This window comes from Phascolarctos cinereus, unplaced genomic scaffold (genome assembly GCF_003287225.1).
Source record: "Phascolarctos cinereus isolate Bilbo 61053 unplaced genomic scaffold, phaCin_HiC Scaffold_4;HRSCAF=312, whole genome shotgun sequence".
In the NCBI taxonomy this organism is placed as follows: Eukaryota; Metazoa; Chordata; class Mammalia; order Diprotodontia; family Phascolarctidae; genus Phascolarctos; species Phascolarctos cinereus.
In genome coordinates, this window is record NW_027555847.1 from 237705432 (window position 1) to 237726942 (window position 21511).

General features: G+C 36.3%; 1 protein-coding gene and 1 long non-coding RNA gene across 2 annotated transcripts in view; one reads left to right on the plus strand and one right to left on the minus strand.

The window, feature by feature from the left end:
* Positions 1-4465, minus strand: part of LOC110223857 (uncharacterized) — an 82622-nt gene extending 78157 nt beyond the window's left edge. Inside the window, exon 1 of the long non-coding RNA XR_013486063.1 lies at positions 4083-4465. This is a non-coding gene — a long non-coding RNA (uncharacterized LOC110223857). The remainder of the gene's footprint in view (positions 1-4082) is intronic.
* Positions 1-21511, plus strand: part of CEP120 (centrosomal protein 120) — a 107992-nt gene that overhangs the window by 47270 nt on the left and 39211 nt on the right. The window contains exons 10-13 of the mRNA XM_021009556.2: positions 8213-8362; positions 9196-9378; positions 16876-16972; positions 17145-17294. Of these exons, the coding sequence (XP_020865215.1) occupies positions 8213-8362; positions 9196-9378; positions 16876-16972; positions 17145-17294 (580 nt within the window). The remainder of the gene's footprint in view (positions 1-8212; positions 8363-9195; positions 9379-16875; positions 16973-17144; positions 17295-21511) is intronic.

Below are 21511 nucleotides of genomic sequence, written 5' to 3' on the forward strand. Positions count from 1 at the left end.
CCAGCTGGGGCAAAGACCTGGGCTGGTGAACTATGTGCATTATCTAGCACGAGAAGATGCTGAGATGCTCTGAGATCCATCCTCCAAGGAAACCACAATCAGAGGGGAGAGAGTTATGTGTCTGAAGTGGGATTTGAACTCAGGTCCACCTGACTCTAAGGCCAGAGCTCTATGCACTGCACCACCTAGCTGCCCTGGTGGTTCAACATTTTATAGAAATGGCTATAAACTCCCTCCCATAAACATATCAGAATTTCTGTGTCATGAAAGTTCTCTTTTCAGAGTAACCACCTTGCTCAAAATGCTTTCCAACTTACTAATATGAGGAGTCAATTTGCCAGTCTCACTAGAAAACACATTCTTATCACATTATAATTACACTATTAAGCACCTCCCCATAATCCCATTCCTTTGTTCTTTTTTAAAAAATCATTTTGAGTTATCAACAATCACTTCCATGAGCTTTTGAGTTTTAAATTTTTCTCCCCCTCCTTCTCACCTTCCTCCCCAAGACGATGTGCAATCTGATATAGGCTATACATATACATTCCTATTAAACATTTTCACATTAGTGATGTTGTAAGTGAGAATTAGAACCAATAGGAAGAACCACCAGAAAGAGGAAACAAAACACAACAGAAGAAAGCAAATAGTATGTAACCCCCAATTGCATGTGCTGCTTGCTTTTGGTTTTAAGTAGATGCTTTTTATTATTTTTTTTAAAAGTTCAAACCATACTTGGTATATAGTTTTTGGCATAAAACAGTGTTGTATTTTGCCAAAGGCTTTTTCCGTTATCTGTTGAGATGATGATGTGGTTTGGGATGTTTGGGGTTTTAATATGGTTAATTCTGTTGATTGTTTTCCTAATGTTGAACCATCTTTTCATACCTGCTAAAAAATCCCACTTGATCATAGTGAATGATTTCTTAGATAAATTTCTGTGGCGTGTTTTCTGGGATTTTGTTTGTTAAGTTTTTGAGTTAATATTCATCAATGATATTGGTCTATTTTCTTTCTGTGTTTTATCTTTCCCTGGTTTAGGTATTGAGGCTATATTTGTCATAAAAGGGTTCTGGTGCTTTATCAATTTTTAAGAATAATTTGTGAAATATGGGTACTAACTATTCTTTAGATGTTTGATATAATTCTTTTGTGAATCCATTAGCACCAAGAGCTTTTTTTTAATTTAGTAGTTCCTTTACAGCTAGATCTATTTCCTCTTCTGGGATTGAGTTATTTAAGAACTTTATCTGGTCTTCTGTAGTTTGGATATTTTATACTTTGAAAGTATTCCTTTGTATCTTTTGTATTCTCAGATTTGTTAACATAACTCTGCATACTGTGTTCTGATTATTCTTTTTATTTCTTCTTGATTTTTTGTGATTATACCTTGCTCATTTGCTATTTTATTAATTTAATTTTTTTGATGACTTCTTTTTAATCAGATTATCTAACGGTTTATAATTTTAGTCTTTTCTAAGAACCAGCTTTTATTTTTATTTATCATCATTTCTGTTGGTTTTTTCATTTCCTATTTATTTCACTTCTAATTTCTAATATCTCCTCTTTGTGCTCATTTTAGGCTTGTTTTTATTTGTTGGGTTTCATTTTTTAAGAAATATTCAGTTCATTAATCTTTTCTTTTTTGTTTTGTTAATGTATGTTAAGAGATTGATTTTTTTCCCCTGAGGACTGCTTTAGCTACATCCCAGAATGATTTTCTTTTACTTGTTGTTTGATTTACTTATTTAGGATTTCATTGTTAAATCTCCATTTGGATCAGTATCTTTTGTGGTCCTTGAACCAATTATATTTTTATTTGCATTTTGGTCTATACTTGCTATTTCCACCTTTTTACATTTGTTTTCTGTTAGATTTATCCAAAATTGAGAGAGAGAGAGAGAGAGAGAGAAAGAGAGAGAGAGAGAGAGAGAGAGAGAGAGAGAGAGAGAGAGAGAGAGAGAGAGAGAGAGAGAGAGAGATTGGGAGATTGATTGAAATTGCCTGTCACTGTTATGTTATTGCAGACCTGCACGACTTGGTAATAGATAGGGGCCAAAATTAAAATAAGCTACCCCACATTTTTCATGGGCCACCTGAAATCCTTTGATGGCCTGCAGGTCTATGTTATTGTCTGTTCTTCCTGTAGTTCAGATATTTCCTCTATGAAGGTTGTTCTTTGATTTACTTGCTTTGTAAGGCATTTAGATCATGTACCTTTATTGCTGATACTGATTTGTTTTCTATGGTTCCTTTCAGCATAATATAGTTTCTTTGTTTATCCTTGTTTATCTTATTTTATTTTTTGCTTTGTAGCTATCATGATTGCAACCTGTATGCTTAGTAAATTTTTTCCATCTCAGTTTTATTTTGTGTATGTCTTTGTTTTTTAAATATGTTTGTTGTAAGCAACAAGTAGGGTTTTATTTTCTTATCTAGTTTGTCCCCTTTTTATTTTATTGGATTGGCTAATCCATTCACATTTAAAATTCTGATTTAGGTTTATATGTTCCTCCATCTGTCTCTAATTTTTTTTAATACAAGTTTTGATACAAGTCTTCACTTTCTGTCTACTTTAGATCCTCATTCTCTGATTCATGACTGTAATAATTATGTGATCTCTTTCTTTTCTCTGTATTCCTCATTCAGTCAAAGTTGCTTCGAAGGTATCCATCCTAGGCTCTCCACTTTAGTTGTTTCTGCCACTGCCTTGTAGAACTTGCCCTGGGGATTCCCCTTTTCCGTTGTGCCTCCCTTCTAGAACAATGTCAGATGTTGCAGGTGTCCGAAAAGATACTACTCCATGGTAAGAGCCCCTCCCTTACCATGGCCCTTACTGTGCAGCCCACCACTGATCTATAGTCCCCTCTGGTCACCTTTTGTTCCATATTTGCCTAGAAATCTCCCTGTCTCCATAATCTCCCACTCCTTCAGATGCCAGTTGCCCCCAGGAATTCCAACACCCCCCTCCCAATGTAAGATGAGTAACTTTTCAAGCGCCAAATCCCCTAGGCCATACCCATTATAAGGTTCCCATCTACCTTCACAGACCATGTCTCTTCACTCATAGGATTAGTGGAACCCCTTCCCGCTGTTGCGGGATGAGAGGTTGTGGCCCTTCAAAAACTGGAGTACACGATGGGTCATCTGGAATGAATTCACAGACTCAAGCATTCTTTAAGTCAGGGTGGCAAAGATTTATTGTTACGCTTTTCAGCAGGCAAGGATTCTTAAGGATCCTGCGATCTTAGATCTTAGAGTGGTACAGTTAAAGTTTATATAGGATAAAATACAATAAGACATGTGCCAAATATGCTAACTAGGTGATTCAGGGTGGGATTAGGGAGTGGTTAAGGAGTGGTCAGTTCTTAAAAGAACATGCACTTCTTGTACCTACTGCAAAGGCGTTTTACCCAGAATTCACTGGGAAAAGCCCACAAGGGGGCCACGTGGAGGTGTGGTTTTAGGCCTGCTACCTCACTAAGTCAACCAGAGTTCAGGGTAGCTGAGTTGTCCAGTCTGTCACCAATCAATGTCTTGTTTGACAAGATAGATGTAGGGAGTATACATATGTATATGAAGTAGGGTGGTAGTATAAATAGTCCAGTGGGTAAGAATGTCTTTATGACCCAGTGCAAAGCCAGTTCAAACTCATAATTCCTTCAGGTGCTGTTTGTAACTGCACCAAGGAAAGAGATAAGGGTCTTGCTGGGGCCCACTCATGAGTAATTGCTAAGCACAGTGTCCTTGGGCTGGGGAGAAACTGTTAGGGATAGTGTTTCTGAGGCTAGGGAGAAATTGGGGTCCAAGTACAAGCACCCAAACATAAGCACCCACACACCCCATCACCACCACCAAAATAATACCTTCTCTCTTTCTCCTGTTCAGTCTTTCCCCTCCTTGTCACCTACTCCCCTGTAGAATTTTCTCTTTCTGAGATTATAGAGGTCACCTTCTCCTCAGTACCAGCCTTTGGTTTAATCCTAGCACATCACACACTCCTCTTTATCCCTCTGTTCCCCTCGCCCTTCCATATACTCTCCCATATTTTAATATAGTACCACAAAAAAAAAATTCACCTTTAGGCAGAGTTGTCGACAGGTTCTGTCCGTAGTTCCCCTTATTTGCTTCATTACTCTTACCTCAAACAGATTTCTGCTTTCATTCTATGTGTACATTTTGAAAGAAGCCTATTACTGTTCTCTCTCTGCTGTCGTTCTGTTGCTGTCCTTGGCTGCTGGATTTATTAATTCTTTCTGCCTTTCTGTTATTTGGGATGTTGGAGGAGCAAATAATTTTTTCAGTTCTGGTTTTTCTTTTTAAAAATGTTTCAAATGTCCTCTTTATTATTGAACATCCATCTTTTTTCATGCATGGTTAATCTCAGTTTTACAGAGTAGGTTACCCTGGGCTTGCATCTTGAGCTTCTTTGCTCTTTGCTATACTTTCTATTATATTTGTTGGTGGGTGCAGAACAGTCTTGCCTTATTCAAATGTCTTTTTCTTTTTGTTTGAATGGCTTTCTTCTGATTGCTTGCTGAACTTATTTCTGAATTGAATTAACTTTAACCACTGTGTGTCTTGCAGTTTGCAGCTGTTTTTTTTTTCCTGGAAGCAATCTATAAATTCTTTTGATTGATATTTCATTTTCTGTGTTCAGAAGTTCTGGGCAGCTCTTTTCTATTTCCTTCATAATAGGATTAAGGTTTTTTGCCCTGTTGTGTTCTTCTGGGAGAGTTACGATTCTTAGATTGTTCTTTATATGTTCTGTCTTCTAGATCAGTATGTTTTGCTTGCAAAATGAGCATATTTCCTTTTAATGTTACTGTTTTTTGCTTCTCCAAGAGTCTTTCACTTCTGTGAATTTGCTTCCCAGTCTATTGTTCTCCTTTTTATTACTTTGCTTTTGTTACTTGCCATTGAAGATTCCAGTTTTTCTAATTCTACCAATTATTCTTCCTATGCAGGCCATTAATTATGTGTTCATAATTCTCATTTTCCTTTTGAAGCACTTGAGAACAAATCATGTTGTAGTTCTGTGTGTATCATATTCCATAGGAGTCCTCTATCTCCTTTGTTTTTCAGTATTTATTCGAAGATGTCTGTGATGCAGTTTGGGTTGCTGGGAACCCTGAAACATAAGGGTACAGGGCGAGTCTTCCTGGAAAGAATTTGAGTATTTGAGCCTTCTTTTAGTCATAGGTTTTAGGCTTTTTTTTTTAACCTTTGTTTGGATTCTGGGTGTCCTAGAACATGAAGACAGATGGATTTGCTTTATCTTTGTCATATGATTTCTCTTTTTGAAAGGTTTAAGAGTAAGGGGGAGTCGAATAAAATAACTATCCCATTTTGCTGCTCATGTGGCCTGGAAGTAAATGAATATCCTTTTAGAATTCTTTACTTTTATTGTAGTCCAATTGTTGCATCAGCTCATTCTTTGCCTTCTGTTCTAAGGCAATTTCATATGAATGAATACTTTTAATGTTACCTAAGGATCCTTACTCTGAAGGTAATTGGGACATGCTAAAAAGAAGGCAAATGTAGAAATTACAGCAATGGACTCAGACAATTGGAAAAGATATCAGTTCTTATACCAACTTTTTCTTTTACTTGATGTGTATATTGAAACAATAACATTTTTATGTAGTATAGCCAAAGAAGCATTGGAGTTGCCATCATAAGCTTTCTGGTCATTAGTGAGTAAATTTCTTTAAGCCTAAGCTTTTTTTTTTAATCTTTAATCTGTAAAACCAAAATAATACTTAGGACCATAGTGTTAAAGGAATAAGGGATCTTAGAGGCCACATAATCTAATTTCCTGTTCTTAGAAATGAGGAAATTAAGCCCCGATGATGTTAATAATCTGCCCAGGATCACAAAGATAAGTGACAGAGCAGGGATTCAAACCCAAGTATGTAGGGAGCTAGGTGATTCAGTGAATAGAGCTCTAGGTCTAGAGTCAGGAAGATCTGAGTTCAAATATGGCCTCAGACACCTAATAGTTGTGTGACCTTGAGAAGTCACTTAAACCTCTGTCTGTTTCAGTTTTTATCAATCAACTGTAAAATAGGGATAATAATAGTACCTCTCTCCTAGGAGTGTTGTGGGGGATCCAATGAAATATTTGTCAAGTGCATAAAACAGTGCCTGAGTAGGCACTTGGTAAATGCTTGTTTCCTTCCTTCCATCTGTTGAGGTCTAGAGGTTTAGGGGTGCTGGTAATGGGCCCAAGCCAAGACCTTTGGGCCTCACCCCAAAAAGAATTTGGGTCCCTTTTGTCTACGGCCCTAGAAAACCCTTAAACTTTCCTTGACCTCACGCTAGTCTCAAATGGTTGCCTGAGGCTATACTCCACTCAACTGGCCTTTCCTTATCTCTTGTTCTCTCCCTATCTCCCTTTGAAATCCTAAGGAAGAAAGCTAGTCTTTGATCCCACCTTTGATCTTATCAACCTCTTCCTTCCAGTTTTTTGTTCCATTGTCTATTCCCATTGTCTGTTCAACCTCCCAGACATTCCCATTGGAATTCTCCCTTCTGGATCTTTCTCCCAGCCCCTCCTCTGGTCTCCCAAAATTATTTGAGTGAGACATCCTGGCCCCCATGTTAACACTGAGAATTCCTCATGCCCTCCCGTCCTTGCGGGAGTTACTATGTTCAGATTCTTTAAGAGTCTGACCTGTATGGCCCACCTCTAATAAAATTTGTCTCTGGCTGAAAGAAGATTTAGGTCGAATTCATTTGGGCAGGGCCTGCGTGTTGTGTTGGGATCCCAGAACCCCAAGAATCTAGACTTCCTCACTGGGACCCCAAAATTAGAACATGCAGGTCTGCCCGAATGAATTTGACCAAAGCCTTCTTTCAGCCAAAGACAAGGTTTATTAGAACATCTGCCATATTGGCCAGACTTTTAATGAATCTAAGCATTTGTATCGCTAATGCAAGTGGGCCAGATCTTAAGAATCTGAGCCCTTGGCTAGACTCCTAAAGAATTTGAGCACCTTAATAGAGACAAGATGGACCTTATATACGGAAAGACTGGGAAGGATCCAGGAGTGGCCAGGTAGTTTGGGGTGACTGGAGAAGGGACCTCAGGAGGATCTGGATGGGAGTGTCCAGTAAGCTGGGGTGAACAGAACTCCAGGGACCTGTACCACATGGCCAAGGAAGAATGGAGTTGAGATAGGATTAAGGTGGGGAAGTTGCCAGAGGCAGTGGAGAGCTAACAGAACAGATTTGGAGGATTGGGCATTGCCATAATGAAAAGCCAGTAGATAGGCTTATATCCTCAGGTGAAAGCCAGAGATTTGGCCAGGTGTGGGAAAGTCCAGGGTTTCTCCTTTTTGGGGTCCAGATCCCAAAGGCATGGTGTTTTCCTTTTAGGGGTTCAGATCCCATCTCCATCACATCCAGCCCTCAGACTTGTCTTTTTATTCCTTCCACCGCACCACACTTCCTTCCCTACTTTGCAGGGTGGTTGTGAGCATCAAATAAGACAAAATATGTATGAAAATACTTTCGAACTATACAGCACTACTCACATTTAAGTTATTATTATGTGTCTTCACCTGTGAAAAATGAGAAGAATAATGTTAAACTTGTCTTATTCTTCTGGGAATATTGAACTTATACCTTCTTGGAATACTAGTGCTGTGGAAATATTGGATATTTCTTAAGCTTATTTAAAGATTTTATTTTGTGTTCAATAGTTACTAATCATGATATCATAGATTTAGTGTTGGAAGGAACCTAAGAGATCATTTAACTTAATCCTCTCATTTTACAGATAAGAAAACTAAAGCCCAGCAGATTAAGACACTTACCCACAGTCATAATCAGTTGCACTGCTGAGACTCAGGCACACACAGGTCCTTAGATGCCAGAACCACTGTACTTTTTTTTGGAACTTTTTGAACACTAAAGCAAAAATGACTAATACTGTTTCATGTTCAGTAAACATTATTTATTGATGCATTTTCATAAATTCAATTATGTTGTGAGGAAATTTTAAAATGTTTTTCTTATCTAGTTAGTGCAGTTTTATCCAGAAGGTTGATGAGACCCATATAAATATAGGCTTGATTAATCTTATCCTTTTGTTTATTTTTACTTCCATTTTATTTTATTATTTCCAATTAGATTTTCTGTTAGTCAGAATTTACATCATATAATCACATCTCTTAACAATCTGCATAATTTTTATATTTACTAGGTATTCTTATCCGTTCTTTGGAAGTGCTGCTCCTATCATGACTAATCCACCTGTAGAAGTTCGAAAAAATATGGAGGTTTTTCTTCCCCAGTCTTACTGTGCATTTGATTTTGCTACTTTGCCTCATCAGCTCCAAGATACCTTCTTGAGGTACTGTCTCTATGTATGATTAAATAATGAGGTTTCACAAATGTATTGCATATGAAAAATTATTGGTTTATATTCATATATAAAGGAAATTCCATAGGAAAGAACCAAAAGCATTTTGAACATTTTTTTTTATTTTGAACATTTTAAAAGACAAGATTTCCTTTAACATATGTGTAACAGTTGTGCTTCCAGTGTTCTATTTAAGGTTAAAGATGTTTTTAGTTTTTAATATCATTTCATTTGTCTGGATTTGGGTTGATGAACTAGCAGAAATAGAAAATTTGTGTGAGGAAGAACTGTTGAAAAACACTGTTGCTGACTTCTAATTTAATGTATATGTAGAGTTGAAAAGTTGAACAAAGATGAATTCCTGACTCTATTACTGATGAAATGCATGTATGCCCTTAGCATGTTATCCAACTTATCTACATGCCAGGTGTTACATCTGGAATATAGAGGAGGTGCCTCATGCCTAGACAACAGAAAAGTTGAAATTACCTATGGGAAGCATTCTTTGCTCAAAATAACTCCATTCAAATTTGCACACTTTGAAAAGAAGAATGGGAAAAATTAAAAATTAAACCCCTAACCAGAAATTAGAAAAACAAATTGTAAAAAATTTTTCTTTGAAGTATATAGATCTAGATAATAATAATTATTCATATTTGCTACATGTGCTTTTCACTCAAAATGATGATTGGGAAGACGTTGCAAGGAGTTCTGTCATCTCAATCTGAACCAAGGAAATGCAAAGTATTTAGTTCAGTGAAGTTAAATCTTTATCGTCTGTGATTTCAACTATGTTCTAGTAAAACATTTTCTCTTATCCATAGGTTACCACTGCTTGTTGAACTGTGGCATAAGGACAAAATGGCCAAAGACTTACTTCTAGGAATTGCAAGAATTCAACTTTCAAATGTCTTGTCTTTAGAAAAAACCCGATTTTTAGGTGCTCATGGTGAACAGTGTTGGCGACAAACTTACAGTGAAAAGGTTCCTTTTACAGCAGCACAAGGGTAATATCTTTATTTTATTATATTTCTATTTTAATGTAACCTTCCACTATCTTTGTTTATCTTGGCTACACAAAATAAAAAAAAAGTATTGTTAGCATAGTGCATAGTAATCTCTCATACTTTTTTTTGTATATTTTCTTCCTATTTCTCTCTTGTCTTGGGATTCAAATTCTTTGATAAAGTTAGAGTGATAGATTTAGAGATAAAGAGGATGTTAAAAATCATATGGTCAAAGCCCTCATTTTGCAGATATAGAAAGGTGAAGTGACTTGCCTAAAACACATAAGTAATAAGTGGTAGAGTTTTGATTTGAACCCACTTCCTTTGACTCCAAATCTGTTCTTTTGCCCTTAAAAGAAAAAAGGGCAGCTAGGTGGTGCAGTGGGTAGATCAGTAGGTCTGGAGTCAGTAAGACCTAAGTTCACATTCAGCCTCAGACACTTATTAGTTGTGTGACCATGGGTAAGTAAGTTAACCCTGTTTGCCTCAAGTTCCTCATCTGTAAAATGAGCTGGAGAAGGAAATGGCAAACCACTCCAGGATCTTTGCCCAGAAAACCCTAAGTGGGGTTATGAAGAGTCAGACATGACTGAAATGACTAAACAACAAAAAAAAGAAGAAAAATCTGTTAGTTTGATTTGGTAGAATTATAGACCTAGAACTGTAAGGAATCTCAAATATGACTAGTCCAACCCTCTGATTTTACAAATGGAGAAACTGGGGCCTAAGGAGGTAAACTTGTCAAAGGTCACATTGGTAGCAAGTTTATGTTATATATATAGCTTTTTTAATGTTTTATGTTCTAGCAGTAGTAGGACAATCATCTTTAAATACAAATTTTAATTAATATTAAATGTCTTTGCTTAAGATAAATGTTTTCCTGGCTTGTTAGTCCACAGCATGAAAATGTGCACCTCAGAGTAAACCCTGAATATAATACAAAGATGTTAAATACTAAGTGGTATTTACAAAAATGTAATTGACTTGTTCTTAATTACAATTTTGAAGTAGTGAGTAATGCAGTTCGTATACTTTAGATATAAGACATTTGTTAAATTTTCTTTCCTGTTTAAACTAGATTTTTGCTTTAATTTCATAACATATGGTATTACCCTGCCCTAGCCAAATTCTGACAGTAAAAGCACTATGGGAGCATGATTAGGGATGTTGTAGAAAGCAGATTTAAGTAATAACCTCATGATGGTAAACTCTCTCAATTAGAAACATGAGGAACTTGATTTTTGTTTTTTTGTCCCATGAGGACATGGCATGAGAGAACTGCCAGTGATGCCAGGGAGCTTCCTCTTTTGTTGGCCAGGGTTCATAAAGCTTTCAAAGTTGTTTTTCCTTACAGATAATGTTAGTTCTTATCTAGATAGATATTACTATATTTAAGAATAGTATATTTATTTCTAAGAGGCAGCATGGCATTTGGAATAAGAAGTATCTTATATGACTCTTTTTATTTATTTTTATTTTTATTTCTTTTGGTGAGGCAGTTGGGGTTGAATGACTTGCCCAGTCATATAGCTCGTAAGTGTCAAGTGTCTCAGGCGGAATTTGAACTCAGGTCCTTCTGACTCCCGGGCAGTATCTCAAACTTTTATAAAATTCTCTTTAGGTCATTATTTTATTATTTGTATTGTTAGATTTTTCTAGGTCTAAAAAGGGCTCATCGAGGTCCCCAACTATTATAGTTTTATTACTGTTTCAGTTGCTATAATTTGATTAGTTTTTTTCTCTAAGTATTTAGATATTATATCATTTGGTGCTTATATATTAAGAATTGATACTGTTTCACTATTGTGTTGTTAAGCATTATAGTTTCCTTATTTTTTTTAAACTCTGTTTTTACTGTTGCTTTTTCTGAGATTGCTACCCTTTTTTTTAAATTTACCTGAAACATAATAGTTTATTCCAGCCCTTTATTTTGATTTGTTGTGAATCTTTATATTTAAAGCATTTTTTGGGTAAACAACATATTTTTGGATTTTTTCTCTTAAATCTACTTTGCTTCCTTCTATTTTATAGGTGAGCTTATTCTACTCATCTTCACTGTGGTGATTTTTAATTATTTCACACCTCATAAGCACTTAACTTTTTTTCTTCCTCTACCATCCCCCTCTTTATAAAGAATAAGAGGCTGGAAAGAGAGAAGAAATGTGATCAACACTAGTCATCTGTAATTGAAATGATCTATTCCTGCTTCTCTTCCCCTCTTCCCTTCACTAAGCCCAGACTTCAAGCTTTAGTTCCTGTATTTTCTTTGTGATTTGTAGTCTGGAAACAGCCACTCTTTTTTTTTTTTAATATAAATTTATTTATTTTTAGTTTTCAATATTCACTTCCACAAGTTTTTGAGTTCCAAATTTCTCACCCCTCCCCCACCCCAAGATGGCATGCATTCTGAATACCCCTTCCCTGGTCTGCCTTCTCTTCTGTCTCTCCCCCCTCCCTTCTCTTATCCCTTTCCCCTTCTATTTTCCTGTAGAGCAGGATAGACTTCTGTACCCCCATTTCCTGCATTTCTTATTTCCCAGTTGCATGTGAAAACATTTTTTTTAAAACATTTGTTTTTAAAACTTTGGTTCCAAATTTTCTCCCTTCCTCCCTCCCCACCTACCCTCATTGAAAAGGCAAGCAACTCAATATAGGTTGTACATGTGCAGTTATGCAAAACACTTCCTTAGTAGACATGTTGTGAAAAACTAACTCTATTTCCCTTAATCCTATCCTGCCCTCCCATTTATTCTATTCTTTCTTTTGACCCTGTCCCTCCTCAGAAGTATTTGCTTCTGATTACCCTCTTTCCCAATCTGCCCTCCTCTCTATCACCCCCTGCTCTCTTGTCCCCTTCTCCCCCTTTCCTGTAGGGTAAGACAGATTTCCATACCCAATTGAATGTGTATGTTATTCCTCCTTAAGCCAAATCCTATGAGAATAAGATTCCCTCATTCCCTCTCACCTTCCCGTTTCCCCTCCACTGTGAGAGACTTTTCTTTTCTTTGTGAGATAATTTACCCCATTCTACCTCTCCCTTTCTTCTCCGAGTATCATCCTCTCTCATCCCTTAATTTTATTCTCCAGATATGACCCCTTAATCTTCAACTCACCCTGTGCCCTCTATCTATTTATCTATATATACATACATACAATTTTTTTCCTTCAACTACCCTAATACTGACAAAGTTCTCATGAGTTACAAATATCATCTTTCCATGCAGGAATGTAAACAGTTCAATCTTAATAAGTCTCTTATGATTTCTCTTTCCTGTTTACCTCTTCATGGAGTCCTGTATTTGAAAGTCAGATTTTTCTGTTTAGCTCTGGTCTTTTCATCAGGAATGCTTGAAAGTCCTCTATTTCACTGAATGACCATTTTTCCCCTGAAGGATTATACTCAGTTTTGCTGGGTAGGTGATTCTTGGTTGTAATCCTATCTCCTTTGCCCTCGGGAATATTATATTCCATGCCCTTCAGTCCTTTAATGTAGAAGCTGCTAAATCTTGTGTTATCCTGATTGTGTTTCCACAGTACTTGAATTGTTTCCTTCTGGCAGCTTGTAATATTTTCTCCTTGACCTGGGAACTCTGGAATTTGGCTACAATATTCCTAGGAGTTTTCCTTTGGGGATCTCTTTCAGGAGGAGATCTGTGGATTCTTTCATTTCTATTTTGCCCTCTGGTTCTACTATATCAGGGCAGTTTTCCTTGATAATTTCTTGAAAGATGATGTCTAGGCTCTTTTTTTGATCATGGCTTTCAGATAGTCCAATAATTTTTAAATTCTCTCTCCTGGATCTATTTTCCAGGTCAGTTGTTTTTCCAATGAGATATTTCACATTGTTTTCTAATTTTTCATTCTTTTGGATTTGTTTTATAGTGTCTTGATTTCTCATAAAGTCACTAGCTTCCAATTGCTCTGTCCTAATTTTTAAGGTAGTATTTTCTTCAGTAATCTTTTGGACTTCCTTTTCCATTTGGCCAGTTTTTCTTTTTAGGGCATTTTTCTCCTCATTGGCTTTTTGGACCTCTTTTGCCATTTGAGTTAGGGTATTTTTTAAGGTGTTATTTTCTTCAGTATTTTTTTGGGTCTCCTTTAGCAAGCTGTTGACTTGTTTTTCATGATTTTCTTGCAACACTCTCATTTCTCTTCCCAGTTTTTCCTCTACTTCCCTTACTTGCTTCTCAAAATCCCTTTTGAGCTCTTCCAAGGCCTGGGACTGATTCATATTTTTCTTGGAGTCTTTGGATGTAGGAGCTTTGATTTTGTTGTCTTCTTCTGGTTGTATATTTTGATCTTCTTTTTCACCAAAGTAAGTGACCCAGATCCACCCCAGGCAAAGCAAGAGATTCTTGCCTCAGCACTGGTAAAGAGATCCCTACAGTCCCTCTCTGATCAGCCACTGGATTCCCCCTCAGTCTGTGGGCTGGAAGCTCGGGAAGCAGCTGCCCCCCCCCCCCCCCGGGCCAGGCTCTTGGGGAATGGAGCTTAGACCCCGCCTTCCTCTCTGACCACCAACAGAAACAGACTTTTCCCACTGACCTTCTAAGTTGTCTTTGGCATTCCTGGATTGAGGAGTCTGGAAACCTCCACAGCTGCCAGCTATTCAGTCCTCTGAGGCCTGCTCCAGGTTTGCTGTGGCCTGCGCGCCCAGCCCGGCGCGATACACCTTTCTGATCAATCATCCAGGTTGTCTTGGGCTGGAAATTTGTTTCACTCTGTCTTTTTGTGGGTTCTGCTGCTTCAGAATTTGTTTAGAGCCATTTTTTATGAGTATTTGGAGGGGTTTGGGGGAGAGCTCAAGCAAGACTGCTTTCACTCTGCCATCTTGGCTCTGCCCCCTGGAAACTGCCACTCGTGAAGCTGCTTTAACATTAAGCACCAGTACATACCTCCAGGAGGGATGATAAATCCAATCATTGATGCTGATTTTTAAAAAATATTATTTGATCACATCGGTAATTTTGCATAAGAGGGATAGGATTTTTTTTTTTGCATACCTAGTGACTTAGGTACCAGTTATGGCTCTGTCACTGACCATTAGGCATAGCAACTTAATTTTTGTAGCCTCAGTTTTGTTCATGAGTACACCAGTAAACACCTGCTATGCTTACTTTGAAGAACTGCATGGATTAAATAAAATAATGGATCTGAAGGCAATTAGAAAACTTTTAAGTACTTTATAAACATAAAGCTTTTTATTTTCACAATCAAGTAATTATTGCTGACTTTTTTTGGTATGGACGTTTGACCAGAGGAATTAGAATCTACTTTAGGAAGGATATTTGCGAATGTGAACAGCTGGCTGGAAGCATTTCATGCTAGGTTGGGTATTTATCATGCAAAAAAGTGATATATAAATATAATGAAGTTCCTAAAATAATAAGAATAATTATAGTCTGAATTAATTTGACAGTTATTTATTAGGCATTTATCATGTGGAGAGTACTACATCAGGCATTATGAAAAGATACGTAGTTTATTTTTTTCAATTAGTAAACATTTATTAAGCACCTGCTGTGTGCTGGGCAATATTCTGTGAGTGCCTTTATTACATATTTTGGGCTTTTTATTGCTAACACCAACCAACATCAACTGTAACTTCAGTAGTCCTAGCAATTATAGTCAGAAGCTTACACTTCTGGTTTTTCACTCAGTTGTCCTAATTTTTCATTTACTGTTGCCTAGTATACAAGTATTACTGTGCGTATCTGACTCTCCCTTACTTTTCATAGCTAACCAATTAACAAATCTTGTTAGGTTCTCTCCCGGCAACATTTGTTGGGCTGCCATCCCAGTGCAGGCCTTCATTTCCATTTGATTTGCCCGTCAGACAGAGGAAGAACTTAAAGTCGTCTGCTGTGTGAAGCTGTCTTTCTTCAAGTTGATAGAGGAACTATATTTGTGATTTCACAAATATAGTATAGTATAAAGACCTTCCAGATGAGGGGAGCCCCTCTCTCAATGTAGGTTACCTCCATCTCTTTAATTTATAGTCTTAAACTAGAACAGTAGTGTCAGACACAAAGAAACAGATCCTTGCAGGAGGCATATTGACTTAGAAAATCACAAATTAATGCTATCTATATTATATTGTATTTTTGTTTGTTTTGTTAAACATTTCCTTGTTACATTTTAATCTGATTCCTGTTGTACTGTAGAGCTTGGACCTCAGTCACCTCTGGCCTAGAGCTCTGAGAGATTAAGTGACTTGCCCCATGGCCACACTGCCTAGCTGTGTCAGCGGTGGGTCTTCATGGTTGTTAGGGCAGTTCTCTTATCTAGTATCACATTGTTTTTCATCTCTAAGCTGATATGGGCAGATTAATGATTATTCCATAATTCTGAGCCCACTAAGGCCATATCTTTCCAACTTGGTAATCGGATGAGGAGATTCAGAATAAAAATCATAAGTGACTCAAATGAAAAGATACATGATGGGGATAAGTAAGCCAGAGCATGTTACCAGGGGATATGGAAACTGGAAAAGAAGATAAGGTGATCTTCTATCAAGAACAGGTTAAAAAAAATAGACAGCTCAAATCTTACACTGGTATACTCAAAATATTAAAAGAACCAGAGTGATGCCTTAGTGAGAAGATAAAGTTTAAATAAAACTCAATTTTCACCCTTCCAGAGTTTAGTATAGTTAGAATCTCAGAATCCGCAAGTCATTGGGTAGGTCTTCTATGGAAAGATATGGACAAGAATTATACAGATTAAGAAGGCATGGAGGGTTTGTGATCTGTATTGGCAGAGGAAGTATTCACATTGGTAAGATAGTAGTTCCATCTGAATAAGTTAAGTAGTTGATAATGACTCAATTTTTATTTTTTATCTATTAATCTAAGTATCATTATATTATGTATCATTCGTTATGGCAACAGTAATAAGAAATTATACCTTGTGGGCTCATAGAACTTTTCAAAAATCTATAATTTACAAAAACTCGAGAATCTGGGTAAAGTTGACCTAGTTATCCATTCATTTCTTCTCTCCATGTTTCCTTTTTTTTTCTATAACTTCCTGGAATCCCTTAAATCCCTCAAATCCCTTCAGAAGCAGCTCAAATTCAGCAATTGTAGAGATTGCCAGATGGTGCTAGGTAATATTTGATGTATAGGAGTTGGATAAATTGTTCATGAAACTTCCATCCTGGAAATCTATAACAGGAGTCCTAGTGAATGTCTATATTTTATTGATTTGTGCTGGAGTCCAAAACGTCTTGAAGTCTGTCACTTAGGGAAACTGAAATAGGAGTAGAAAAGCTAAGGCAAAGGTGGAAAGCCAACAGACTGGAGTGGATCGGAAATCGCTAACTGAGCCCACCAAAAGGCTACCATTATTTCAGCAGCAGTGGTATCAGGGCAAGGACATATGGGCTCCTTGTTTCTCCTCAGATCTCTGCTTTCAAATAATAAGATTTCAAACAAAAGGGAAAATTATGTTAGGAATTTTATATAACAGATTGTAAGATTTTTTTTTTATTTATAGGACAAATAACAGGATAGCAGATCTTTCTTATACATTGACTCTAGAAGACCATGGACTTGTGAAAATACGTGAAATATTGATATCTGAATCAGCTCAGGTATATATACACACATATATAGATATTTATGTATATGAGTATGTACATGTATGAAAAGATAGATACATACACATATATAATATTTTTAGTTATGTACTGGTTCTTATTTTTAAAGATTCCTGATGTCATTGGACCTTTTTGGTTAAAATATTTTCTCAATATTCCTCCCTAGGGTTTAACTACAGTTCAACAAAAACCACTGTCTCCTCAAGCACTTTGTGTTACAGAAACACAGGCAGAGCCCCGAGAAACTCTAGAATACAAAGCAGCGCTGGAGTTAGAAATGTGGAAAGAAATGCAAGAAGACCTTTTTGAAAATCAGGTTATTTGTTTAATGTCATGTTAAGAACCTTTCCTACTTTCCTATGTTTTAATGTTATCCTTTTGGATAGCACTTTTATGCCTCTAATAGATTGTTAGGTACTTTCAAACCCAGTCTCATTTCCTTGTTCACAACAGCTCTGGTAGGAGAGAGGATAGAGATGCTATCCATATTTGATTGATAAGAGAACTGAAGCTCAGAAACACAACTCATAGAATTTTATCCTCTGATTCTTAATCCATGTTCCTTCTGCATCATACTACCCTCACGAAGAAAATCAAGCAGTTGTTCTATTTATAATTGGCTAAACTGTTTGTGTGGCTGACTCTGTAATCTAATATATTGATAACTCTATATAGTACTACTTGTCTTCCTATAGATTTTTGTTGACTTGAAAAACTGAGCCATTGTGACTGATAGAAAATCCTTAGCCATATGTGGATTTTTTTGTTGTTTTTGTTGCCAGGCCCTGTGATTTCATTGGTGTAGGGAGCTCCCAGTGAGAAAGCTCCCCTACACCAGTTCTACATCTTTAGTCTCAGAGTGCTGTGTAGGATACTGAGAGCTTAAGTGACTTATTTGCACAGGATCAAATTTGTGCAAAGAATCATTTAGTGTGTATTAAATATACAGTAATCTGAACTGGCCACTCATTTTGCAAAATGATTATTTGTTTATTATATAAAATGTCATTTAAGTCAACTTTAATTTGGTTTTTAAATACCCTAATATTTTTAATTTTTTGATTAAATCAAAACTTTTCTTTATTTCTTCTTTTTAAAATATTTATTATTATTTAAGGAAGTGACCATAGTATCTTTTGTTAATGTTGGTCTTATTTTCTGGATATAGAATATTGTGTTTTATATTATATAATATACATATTTTATATATATATATCATATATATATATTGTATTATGTAGAATAGATATATTCCTTCACTCACTAACAAGCAGAGTTATCTATGGAGAGTATTGTGAAGTAAGAGAATGCATCATAGATTTTGAGCTGGAGTGAAACTCCAGAGGTCATCCATTCCCTCATTTTTCAGATGAGACAGCTGCGGTCTGGAGATGTGTCACACAGGTTGTAAGTGGTGTCACACAAGTTGTAAGTGGCACGTCCAGAATTAGAACCTAGGTCCTCTGACACTATATCTAGCACTTCCCCCTCTGCCAGAAACTTGTTTTTGCTATTCTTAATAGCTTTTTTCGCTTGGTGGCAATTTCTCCATTCCTTTACCCATCAAGCCTGTTTCCCTTGAGCTCTCTTCTTTTCTGCTTTTAGATATTTTATTCTTACTAAGGTGAAAATGATTGTTAATTTACTAATGGCTGAATGGATTGCCCTTCCCATGGGTATTTGTATTTTCATAGATAATAGAGCATTGGAACCTGCCTTACTCTCCACTCATATGTACCCCCAAAAACTTTGTCGATGTGTAAGGCAGCCTGGTCATGTCAGTAATTAATAATTCACATTTATATTAATAACCTGTTAAGGCTTTATTAGCTATATGACACACAGTGCTTTCTTTAAAGCAGTCCAGTGATATAAGTAGTGCTAGTTTATTATAGATCAGGATTTGGGCCGGGTATATGGTTTGGGTTTCAACCTGGAACAGAAGAGACATGTATAGATTACCTTACCAGTTAACAGAAGGAAGTGAACTTAGCCATAGTATGGAAAGATATTCAGCAAGAATTAAGCATTGATTCATTGTGGTGCAGTTTTTTGCTTTTTCATTTACCTTATGGCATTAAAGGGGAAAGGACTTGCCCAAAGTTATATAGCTAGTACATGGCAGAGCTAGGACTTCAGTACAGATTTTCTTACTCCAAGCTCAGTGTTCTTTCAGTTAAACCATGCTAACTATATTGTGTGTTGGCATTCTTCTGAAGTGCCATAAACATAAACAAAAGAAGTAAAAAATAAGGTTCCTTATGGACTACTTTTATTTAAAGTGAATATTAGATCATTTCCTGTTGACTCCTATTATAATTTCAGATATATTTTCAGTTTTTGCCTCCCCCATCAAGCAATATGATTGTGTATAATTTTTAAAAAAATTGTATGTTACTTTGATGTATATACAACACTTTCCTCACAACAGTGCTGGGTGGCAAGTAGGCGCTGTAAATATTCTCATCTACATTTTACACATGAAGAAAAAGTGACTTTCCAAGGTAACACACTTAGAATTGTCAGAACTTGGTTTCACACTCTGGGACCTCCCAATTCCAGGTCCATCACTCTTTCTACTGAGGCACTGGAGTATGGTAGAAAGAGGATTGAACTTGGAATTGGTAAAGATTTGGGTTCAAGTTCAACTTCTGTTACTTATGAGTTCTCTGATCGTGGCAAAATTACTTAATTTCTCCAAGCCTCAGTTGCATATCAGTAAAATGGGAATAATAAGTTGTATAATCCTATAATCAATAAGATGGGAATAATAAGTAGCTGTAGTAGTCGTTCACAGGGTTGTTCTGAAGTTCAAATGAAAAAAAATGTTTGTAAAGCATTTTTAAAATCTTACATAGCTAATGGGTTGCCAGGGACAAAAAAGTAGACAAACTGTTTGATAACAACTATAACAACTTCATCTAGAAGTTTAACCAATGTAAATGAATTGCCATAACAGGGGACTTAGAAGAGCCCAGAAAACTCCTTAGTCTACAGTCATCTGACTTACTTGCCAAATGGAGAAAGATGGCTGCCAAGTGCCATACGAGTTAGAAGATAAACTCATCTGTAAAATCTTGAGAGGGGTGCTCATTAAATCCAGGAAAACATTGTATGTGGTAACAACAATGTTGTATGATAATCATCTCTGAATGATTTGGCTATTCTTAGCAATACAATGATCTAAGACAATCCTGAAGGACTCAAGCTGGAAGGTGCTGTCCACTTCCAGAAGAGGAACTGATGAGGTCTAAATACAGATCAAAGCATACTTTTTAAAAAAACTTTCTCTATTTTTCTTAGGGTTTTTTTTGGGGGGGAGGTGGGTCTGTGTTTTCTTTCACAACATGATTAACATGGAAATATGTTTTGTATGACTGCACACATAAAACATATCAAATTGCTTGTCTTAATGGGGGGGGAAGATACAGAGGGAGGAAAAGAATTTGGAATTCAAAATTAAAAAAAAGAATGTTAAAAATTTTTACATGTAATTGGAAGAAAAAATAAAATATTTAAAATGGGGAAAATTTTAATTAAAAAAAGATGTTTATTGAGAAGTATCAGCTCATAGAACAAAGACAAGCAGAGTAAGGGAAACAGTTTTTAGAAAATGTGGCAAGATACTCAACTAAGCAGGATCCTCCCAGAGGCATTCAGGATTGAAAGTAAAAGAAGGGCTACAAACAGGAAAAAGTGGAAAAGATTTGTAAAAGCCATTTTAATAAATTGTTTTCTCTGTTAAGGATTGTAGAACTTAGACTGTAACATCACAGTCTTTGAGGTGCCATTAGAGGAGGTAGAAATGGAGCTAAACGTGAATAAAGACTGGGAAAGAATCTATATGTCACATAGACTGTCAGTTATTGATGGATCAACAATCACTTTCTTGGTCAGTGACCTTTTTTCCCCTCCAATATGGAAAAGGTCTGAAATTTTTCTATACCTTTAGTATCTTTCTCTCCAGATATCTTTTATGTCAACCCTAAACTCACAACTGAGTTACTTCTATCTATAGATGAGTGCACTCATTGTGGTGCACTCAGAGAAATTAAGAAACTTTGCTATGATCAGAAAAATCATAAGGACTCATATAAAAAGTATCTTGAGAAGGAAGGTACCAAAGGTGTGAAAAAAAATCTCAGACTTTGTCAATATCAGCAGGGAGTGGGGTGGGAAGAAGGTCACTGACCACCAATTGGTGGTTGATCAATCGATAACTACCAATTTATGTGCCTACTTTCCCTTCTATATAGAATCTTTTATAGTCATTTCTTTATGAATTGTAAAGGAACAAGCAGCATTTAGTAAGCAATATTCAATAATCACATCTTTACTATTTCAAAATTAACTTAAAAATGTAGAGAATATAAAATCCCATTCTGATTATTGTTTGTTGATTATTAAAAAAAGTACTTAAGGCAGTAGAACAGAACACCATTTTACAAGCCTCTTTTATAGCAAGTTATGTGTGTATATATATATGTGCACATGTATGTATGTATGCACATTATATACACACACATATGGATG